The 10,105-nt window shown below is 38.8% G+C and overlaps 2 protein-coding genes across 3 annotated transcripts; both read left to right on the top strand.

Moving 5' to 3' along the window:
* On the top strand, positions 1-5,532 carry LOC119020014 (GTPase IMAP family member 8-like). 2 transcript variants are annotated; one of them, XM_037099051.1, is made up of 5 exons: positions 1-82; positions 213-358; positions 890-971; positions 1,704-1,763; positions 2,361-5,532. In XM_037099051.1, the coding sequence occupies exons 3-5, from the start codon at positions 953-955 to the stop codon at positions 4,292-4,294; spliced, it is 2,013 nt and encodes a 670-aa protein (XP_036954946.1). In that variant the 5' UTR covers positions 1-82; positions 213-358; positions 890-952; the 3' UTR covers positions 4,295-5,532. The 2 variants fall into 2 exon arrangements, with proteins under 2 accessions (XP_036954946.1, XP_036954947.1); XM_037099052.1 differs by lacking the exon at positions 213-358 and having other exon boundaries at positions 34-82.
* A 2,259-nt stretch (positions 5,533-7,791) lies between these two features.
* On the top strand, positions 7,792-9,478 carry LOC119020015 (GTPase IMAP family member 7-like). The gene has a single exon (XM_037099053.1). The coding sequence runs from the start codon at positions 7,875-7,877 to the stop codon at positions 9,045-9,047; it is 1,173 nt and encodes a 390-aa protein (XP_036954948.1). The 5' UTR covers positions 7,792-7,874; the 3' UTR covers positions 9,048-9,478.
* The last annotated feature ends 627 nt before the right edge of the window (positions 9,479-10,105 follow it).

Below are 10,105 nucleotides of genomic sequence, written 5' to 3'. Positions count from 1 at the left end.
GCCCTCTCTGCTTTGATAATGATTGGTGTCAGTGCAGACTTTTTTATTTTACCGTACAAAGCAGCAAAGAGGATCTCAACCGGTGAGTAGACACAACTGAAATACATCTTCAGACTAACAAATTCATACAAAATGTGCAGGCTATTTGGAAGAAAGAGAAAGTTGTTGTTAAAGTAAAAACTGCTTGTTTCTATTATGCCATTACTATTCAGGCCTGGTGATCAGCTGGACCAGAGTTGCTCTTTGTAGTTACTAATGTAACAACATAAACTGAGCTGAGAAGAGTATGTTCTTTCTTGCAATATACTTCTAAAAACCCATGATGGGAGACCTACAGCCAGGATAACAGCAGCCTCATGTAAGTCATGACATGGAGGTGAATAGTTTGAATTAACTGTTGTGAAAATGTTGGTAAATTCAAAAAAGAAGAAAAAAAAAGGAGTTTAATGCAAGGAAGTTTTAAATAGTGGTTGTTGTCACTTCATAGTCTGACACCAGTAAGTAATGTAATATCAGTAGACAGAATCTGAAGTTGCCAGAGTCCAAAGCTCAGATGACAGAACAAGGAAATAAAATCATGTTGTGATAAGTTACAATAAAAAAGAATACAATACAATACAATACAATACAATACAATACAACAGATTGTTATTGTCATTGTTTCTGAAACAACAAAACACAGATAGTAGCTCCTCATTTGATGGTATACATATCAATAAGTATTAAAGTACCGTGTTTAGAGAGAGTGTGTGTGTTTGTGTGTGTGTGTGTGTGTGTGTGTGTGTGTGTGATTGGGAGGTTTACTGATGTCACATCAGACAGGGGTAGATTAGGTAAGACACAAGTTAACATACAAGGCATTTAACATTTCATGCTATCCTCTCTTTAGGCTCCGACACCATGCAGTTGGTTTCTGGTTGAACTGGTCTGATTTTACCAGCAGAGAGACGCTATGGCGACTGCAGCAACAGGTGAGTACAGCTGGACTTTGACTGGATAACAATCATAACAATAATAACAATAATAATAATAATAGATATTAATCTGCTCTCACCATCTGCATTAGACTTATGTCCAGAGCTCCGTATTTACTTCTGCTTTGGCTTTGTTAATATAACCATCATTATAGTGAGTCCAAACACATGCAGGTTAGTTAATTGTCAACTGGATGGTTGTATGTCCTTCTGTGTCGGCGCTGTAATTGACGGGCCAACTGTCGAAGGTGTACCTCATGACATCTTGGCCCATATCATGTTAAAACACGTTAATTTTATTACCTAACCTTACCAGTACTGTCATACCTTCAGAATCCTTGAGGACTTCATGACCAAATGTGTTATTAAGAATATAAACTTGGCTGTCTCCTGGTGCAGTTTGCAGTAAACAGCTGTTACGGTTGGACAATAAGATAAATATGACCATGAAGAAGTTTTATGTCCCTGGCAACCTGTGCAGTCTCATTTAGCCAAATGTCCCACATTCAACTGTGGAACATTTAATGATATATTTTATGTTGCAGAGCAATTAAAAAAAAACAAAAAACATCGATTTAATATAAATTCTGATGAAGAAACGCCTCAGGAAAATGAAAGACCACACTTTGGAGTGTACGTCAGCGACCGATAATAATAATAATAATAAACAGTATGTTGCCATAAACTGTGTCCCTTAAATTAATAAATCAATGTTCTGTATCCCTACAGTGACAGATGATCTGCAGCCACTGAAGCGCAGCAGTAGCTATAGCTTGCTGCCTCCCTCCAGTAAGTTAAACTGAACTGAGAATAATTCATACTGTATGTTTACAGTGTATCTCAGCAGTGGGTACAAACCCATATTTTGATATGTTTAAGTATTTGTAAGCTCACTGTTGAAATTTCATGATCATAAAAGCTGACACATTCACTGTCCTATAAAAAGTTGGTTTAACTTTTTACTGTTTTCACTTTGGATAAAGTCTTAAATGAGTGGGGTTTTCTAATTCAGGGGCTCACGTGGTATTGATTCCCACTTCCTCCTGTCCACATGTTGAAGCACACCAATTAGTAAGACATTCTGCGTTTTATGTCCATGCTTTACAAATGTAATTTTGGACATGCAGTAAAGGATGAAGTCAGGTTACGTTTGTCCTCATGGTGACAATGAGAAACATATTGTTAACACGAGGACAGCCTTACAGTTAAGCTTAGGCATCAAAATACTTATATGGTTTGGGCTAAAATTGGTATATAAAGATGCGTTACCTAAGGACCTTGGATGATGGCCTGCAATGTGCGAGTGAAGGGGTGAATAACAAGCAAGCACTTTAAAGTACGTGGCATAAAAGTACTGTATAAATGCATTTAATTTTTTCATTTCAGTGTCTGAGCTGAGGGCTGTTCTGCTGGGGAACAGTGGGTCTGAGAGAAGCTCCGTGGGGAACTTCATACTGGGAAAGACCGAGTTCAACACTGAGGAAGAGTCTGACATCTGTCTGATAGCTGGTCGACAACTGAAGGAGACACACATACTTCTCACCAACACCCCAGATCTGCTGCATCCCAACATCTCAGAAGACAAACTGAAAAGACATGTAGAGCACTGTATGAAACTCTGTGATCCTGGACCTCATGTGTTCCTGCTGGTTTTACAGCCTGAAGACTTCACTGAGGAACTCAAACTGAGACTCTGCAGAATCCTGAACCTCTTTGGTCATCGATCATTTGATCATTCACTGGTGCTGATGTCACCACACAGAGAGGAGAGCTCAGGGTCAAAGGCAAATAATGTGCCAGAGCAGCCCTTAAAAGACATGAAGAGAATGTGCAGATACAGATACTTGAACCAGGAGAACCTTGAACTTCCTGAGCTGTTAACACGCTTGGGTCAAATTGTTAAAGAGAACAATGGCGAGCATGTCAACAGTGATGTATTGAAGGGTGAGGATACAGGTTTAATCATGTCACACATTAAACCAGCCTTAAAGCTGGTTCTGTGTGGGAGGGAAGGAGCTTGGAAGACTTCAGCAGTCAGGGCCATTTTAGGTCAGACAGACCGTCCATCAGTCTCCAATTCATCAGAGTGTGTAAAACATCAGGGAGAGGTGTGTGGACGTCAGGTTTCCCTGGTGGAGCTGCCTGCCTTGTATGAAAAACCTACAGAAGTAGTGATGGCAGAATCTTTCAAGAGCATCTCCCTCTGTGATCCTGAGGGAGTCCATGCCTTCATCCTGGTTCTTCCTCTGGATTCCTTCATTTATGAAGACAAGGGAGAGTTTGAGACAATCAGGAACACATTCAGCTCCCAAGTTAATGACTTCACCATGATCCTGTTCACTGTGGAATCAGATCTTAAGTCTCCAGATGTTGTTCTTAAAGGAAACAAGGACATCCAGGAGCTCTGTCAGAGCTGTGGAGGACGATATACTGTTCTCAACATCAAGGAAAAGCAACAGATCCCAGAGCTGTTTGATGATGTGAAAAAGATGAGATCTCTTAAGTCCAGGCACTTCACAAAGGACATGTTCACCACAGCTCAGATAGAGAAGGTTGTAGAGAAGGAGAAAACTAATGGACGACTTCAAGCAGAACTACAGGATGTGAAGAAGAAGGTGATCGAAGGTGTGAATGATGGAAATCAGAGCAGAGAGTGTCTCAGGATGGTGCTGATTGGGAAGACTGGCAGTGGGAAGAGTTCAACAGCAAACACCATTTTGGGCTATAAACGTTTTACGCCCAGAATCGCCCCAAAGCCAGCAAACAAGTGTTGTGAGAAAGCAACAGGAGAGATTGACGGATGGCCTGTCGTTGTGATCAACACCCCGGGCTTGTATGATACAACTCTGTCTGATGAGGAAATTCAACAAGAGCTTCATAGATGCATCAGCATTTTGTCTCCTGGACCTCATGCTTTCTTAGTGGTGCTGCAGATGGGAAGCATCACACAAGAGGAGAAAAACTCTGTGGAGCTGATAAAAACAGTTTTTGGCAAAAGGTCGGAAGATTTCATCATCGTTATATTCACCAGAGGAGACGACCTGGATCAGTCATTTGAGAGTTATGTGGAGGCTTCAGGAGATTATGTCAAGCAACTCATCAGTGACTGTGGAGGAAGGTACCAGGTCTTCAATAACAAAGCTGGCACAGATCGCACACAAGTCAGAGAGCTGTTAACCAAGATCGAGACCATGATGACGAGAAATGGTGGTAACTGCTACAACACTGACATGCTGGTATGGGAAGCAAAACAAGAAACTAAAAAACAGATTCAAGACATGCAAAACAGGCAGAAATATATTTTTTGCTCCATCCTATGATTACGAGGAACAAAGAACTACAAGTCCAACTTGTAGAGTATCAATTTGAATGTTTGTGTTTGCTGATATTGTTTTTCTACTCGCACTGTATTGTTTGCTGGGTCTTCATGTTTAAATGAACTGCCATATAAATATAAAAGACATGTGTCCACCATTGCGGTAAAGACAACAATAGCAGGTACTGGACTTTACAAATTAATGGATTCACTTGGAAAAGCCATTGTGAATGGAAATTGCAATTGCAGATAACTGCATCAATCTGTGTCACTGTGAGAGAATGGATTGTGATCAGAGGAAAGAATATAATTTAGCTTGAGGACACATCCAAACAGAGTGTCTCTCCAAACAGGAAACCTACCAGCAAAGATAGATTTCTGACTGGCCTGACTGTAAGTCTAAGCAATAAGCTACAACCTTCAGAAAGAGCACTGAGCTGAAACAAAACCTCTATCACCATCACAAAATTGTATGAGCTTCATGAAACCAAACATGTTGCTAACTGTCCTCTTGCAGTTAGTTGTAACTGTTCCTGTTATTGTGTTCCCCCTCCGTAATCACAAATATCATATTTTTGCAGTTTTGCTTATTTTTTAAACTATCTTAATGATTTACAGATATTTTCATGTTCATGTAATGAAATGTATTGTGCCTGCCCATGTGAACACTGAAATCTTGAAGCAACATTGTGTAGAAATTGGCATTTTGTGCGATTTGGTGCCGCCCACAGTTTCTGAGTGCGACAATGTCATGTCTTTGAAACTTGCACCTCCAAGTAAACGTGTATGTATGTAAGTTTAGACTCTGGTTGGTTGGTGATGGTTTTAAGATGAGTATCATCCCTGTTTGAGTACTTAATATCATTTTTGTGAGGAAGCAATCTTATGAAACCTTAGATGAAATATTCTAAATGATCATTTGATTATAAAAAAAAACATATAACAGTATATTTTTTATATATAACAGCCAAATCAACATATCATAGTAAAAATAAAAAATGCATGTATTAAGTAATGAATAACAGTGAGGGCTCTTACTACCACTCAAATATATAAACGTGTATCTGTACTTTTTGTGTCTTGTGGAAATTATCTTTTTTCTTTTACCATTTTTATCGGAGAATGTTGTTATATTAATCCATTTGCCTGATTATATAAAGAAAACCTAATGGTAATTAAACACAGCGTGAATCTGATGTTTTTTTTATGTAATTTGTTAGTAAAAAGATGATGTCAATTATATCTTGGTGTGTGCCCAAACTTTTTTTGGCCTACTGTAGTTAACCCTGGACCAACTAGCATCCAGAGGAGCGGCACTGCTGTGCTCGGGGTATCTTCAGTTCTTTAGATAACCCAAATATGAGGACAAATCTACTGATGGCAATAATGTGAGAAGTGAGAAATGTGAGAAGTTTGAAAAAGTTGTTGTTCTTACTTCAGACACCAATAAGTTTTATATTGTCAGTAGATAGAGTCTGAAGTTCTGGCGAAAGATGATCAAGGAAGAAAATCACCTTGTGATAAGTTACAACAGGTGCAGAAACAACATTGCAATGGCAGGTTTAATTGCACATTAAAACATTTTTTTTTTACCACCACCACCACTTTTTGCTTTGAAAATTGCTTTGAAAAATCCAGTAGAACCTTCTAAGTAACACATTTTTAGTCAAGAAAGATTTTTTAGACAGCATGCTGTCAAGTTAATAATGTAGGCCTATCAAACTTGATGATTTTATAATGAGACTGATATTGTTATAAATATGTAAACAGGTCAATGTCAATATAACAACAATAACATACAAGACATTTAACATTTCATGCCATCCTCTCTTTAGGCTCTGGCACCGTGCAGTTGGTTTCTGGTTGAGTTAGTCCCTGTTTTTTCAGCTGAGAGACGCTATGGCGACTGCAGAGCACAGTTTGAATTATTTGACAGGATAACACTATATCTGCTCTCACCATCTGCGTTAGAGTTATGCCCGGAGCTCCATATCCAATTCTGCTTTTGCTTTGATATATAACCATCAATAAAGTGAGTTCAAATACATGCTGGTTAGGTTAATTGGCAACTCATCACCACAATGAAGTCTAATGTTCCTGACAACCTCTGTAACTGACGTAGACACAAGGAAACTGGAAGTGCAAAAACCTGACGTATCTACATCATATTAATTGAAAAAAAGAACTAAATGTTGTTTTAAACTGGCTTTTATAATAGCAGATAAACATCTAATTTCACTGTTTACATTTTGGATGAAGTCTTCAATGTGTAGGGTCTTCTAATTCAGGTAGTATTGATCCCCACCTCCTCCTGTCCACATGTCGACGCACACAACTTATAAGGACATTTCTCCTTACATGTCCATGCTTTACACATGACATGGAGGAAAGAAGTCAGGTGACCTTTGTCCTCACGTTGACAATAATAAACACATGGTTAACACAAGGACAGCCTTACAGTTAAGCTTAGGCATCAAAACTATTATATGGGATAAGTTTCAAAAAAGATCATGGTATGGCTAAAATACATTTGAGGATATTGGGATGGCAGCCTGTCTGAACTACAATCTCAAAGTGTCATTTGATGAGTTGGGAATGAGATAAAAAAAAAAAAAAATCAACTTTCTTACAAATTGGACCTTTAATGCAGACTAGGGTTGCACCAGGGTTAGCCTACAAGTATTCTTATTTGTGTACTTGCTGATACCGAGTACTGATGCTGATATTTCTATCACAAAAGTAACCATTAGGTTGAAGATGCACTGAATTAGAAGATAAGATTTATTTTCTTCTCTGCTTGTTACAACAAATGATAATGAATCAAATAAAAATAAATATGAATAATAGTAATTCCCTATGTCAACAAAAAGCCTCCACATAGATACTGTCTTCACATTTGACAAAATGTCAAAAAAATTCGAAAAATTATACAATGAAACTTATTACACAGTTAACATAGCCAGCTTGATTTCTCAATTTAACTACTGCAGAGTCCACATTTGAATCAGTGTGATATATATATATTGAGGTAGCCTAGCAGTTTTATCAAAGTCTGCATGTAATCAAGAATAGACTGTCAAATCAAATAAAGAAAAGAACATAAACATTTTGACAATATCTATTGTCATTTAATATTTAATTATACAGATATATAATATTGTATGTATCATTTTCTTCTCTCTTTAAGGAAAAGAAGTGCTGCATTAAAACATAAAATAGTGAAAATGAATAAAATCGCTTTTTAAGAATTGTGCATCTTAAAATAAAGAACTGAATTTTTGAAGAATAACATTTCTGTTTCTGTTTCCCCTCAAGTAAGGCTTCAGCTGCTGCATTCCCACACTCCTGGACAACCCCTCCATCAGCAAATAGCTTTAGCTCATTAGCTCTTAGAGATGACAAGTAGAGTTATTTTTTTTCTGTCTCCGACTCACTCATCTCTGTCTTCTATCCCTGTATTGCTCACTCGTCCTTCCGTCTGTCTGTATTCAGTGTCGCAATGTATATCAAATCAAATAAAGTATGCTAAGAAGAAAAGCGTGATCGAAGGTGATGCTGGCAGTCAGAGCAGAGACTGTCTCAGGATGGTGCTGATTGGGAAGAGTGACAGCAGTAGGAGTGCAACTGGAAACGCCATTTTGGGCCGAGAGCATTTTAAACCCAGTGAGGAGTCTGTCGCCAAGGTTTGCCAGAGAGCATCAGGACAGATTGATGGACAGCCTGTCACCGTGGTGGACATCCCCGCATTGTTTGACACGACTCTGTCTGATGATGACATTCAACAAGAGATCAGTAAGTGCTTCAGAATGCTCTCTCCTGGCCCTCATGTGTTTTTACTGGTGCTGAAGAAGGAGTGCTGTAAACAAGAGGAAACAGACACCGTGGAGCTGATCAAGAAATATTTTGGTAAGACGTCAGAAGATTTCATCATCATTATATTCACCGGAGGAGATGACCCGGACGATCAGCCATTTGTCAACCAACCAATAACTGACTGTAGAAGGAGATACACGGTTTTCAGTAACAGAGATGACACATGTCACACAGACATCAGAGAGCTTCTGTCCATAGTCAAGAGCACGGTGAAGGAAAAAGGTGGCTGCTACACCACTGAGCTTTGGCGAGTGGAGAAGATTCTGAAAGAGAGGACAGGAGAGTTGAAGAGAAAGGATGAGGAAGTCAGGACCCTCAGTGAAGAATTGAAAACACAGAAAAAGACAATCAAAGAACTGCAGGGAGAAACTGAACAGGAGAAAAATCTGAGCGCAAAACAGCTCAAGGAGAAAGATGAATGTATCAAGAAAGAGCGCGAGGAGAGAAAGAGAGAGCAGGAGGAAGGGGAAAGAAGACGGAAAAAACAAGAAGAAAATCACCGACAGGATCTTAAAAGAAGAGAGGTTACTTCCGATAAACTAGTTAAAATAGAAAGGGAGCAGAAGGAAAATGCTGTCAGGAAGTTTGAGCAGTACAGAAAAGAGGTGAATAGAGAAAGAGAAAGAGAAAGAGAGGCTTGGGAGAAGGAAAGAAAAGACATGTGGGAACAAATGCATCAGGAGGATAAACAGAGCCTGGAGAAGCTTGAAAAAAACAACAGAAAACTCCAAGAAATGTACAAGTTCAAGAGAAGAACATTTACAGGTGTAATGTTTGTGCTGTCAATGTTTATGCTTTTTTTTATTATGTTATGTATTTCTGCACTAGTTTTACAACTGGCTACTGTGATCAAGGGTTCAGTTTTTACATTTATGGCCCAATAGATGATCTTTGAACTCATCTTTGAACTCATGACTGACAGTGATTCAGTGAAATACATTACAGACAACAGACATCGACCTGCCTTCCAGCCCCATGACTGACAACACAAATAGGCAATGAATGATATTGTGTAGAAGTGTGTAGAAATAGGAACTTCTCACCTGACAAATGTTATGAGAGCATAAGTCAGATCTTTTAATACTGGTTAAGGAAGATACACTGACTGCACAGACTGTGACTGGATCAACAAGACTTTATATTCTGATATAAAAATGAATGTGGATCTCATTATCTCATGCAAAATGTCTTTTTGTTTTATTTTGTACATTGTAACTGTTCTGGCTTTTGCATGTTTGTACCGGTGACTGGGACCTTGTTTGATTCCCTGCTGAGCAGTATCTGATTATTAAAGCACGCTTGTTGGCAAATCTGATGAAGCAACCTGCAAAATGTGCAGTTTGGACTTTGTTTTTTTTTTTTTTTGTTTTTTTAATTTTCTTTAAATGTAATGTAATGTGATGAATACATGTACCTCTCCCAACCCTGTAGATACATGACTTCCGACTTCCTTCTCGTACAGCTGCTGCTCACTGCAGCAGACCTTATCAGTTTGATCAAATATTTATTGTGAACTTTGATCCCTGTGTTTGTTATCAGTGCTCAGGATTCATTTGAAGTTGGATTCTCTTACATGTACAGACTGAATGAAATAGTGTCTCGTGCTTTCAGGATTTCCCCTGTTTCATCAGAGGGAGATTTTATTTCAGAGCACCCACTCTTTGCAAAGAATTATTGTAGATTGTTGTAGAACCATTGAAAGGTTTTCCTCGGTAGTGTAGTCTTTTAAACTCTGCAAGACCCAGCAGCAACTCTTTCCAAAAAACACACCGGCCTTATCAAGCCGCTCCATCATCACAAGCCAAGCCAGGGTGTCAAGAGGGTGAGGTGCAGCGCCAGGGGTCGAATGTATACAACTGTGTGTACATTCAGGTGTAAACGTCTGAGTACACACAAAACAGGAAACATGCATACCCAGTCCCAGTAATGATTTACAAAACCC

Source organism: Acanthopagrus latus, chromosome 5, assembly GCF_904848185.1.
Source record: "Acanthopagrus latus isolate v.2019 chromosome 5, fAcaLat1.1, whole genome shotgun sequence".
Taxonomy (NCBI): domain Eukaryota; kingdom Metazoa; phylum Chordata; class Actinopteri; order Spariformes; family Sparidae; genus Acanthopagrus; species Acanthopagrus latus.
The sequence above is the reverse complement of the archived record's forward strand: the minus strand, read 5'-3'. Positions and strand labels throughout refer to the sequence as shown.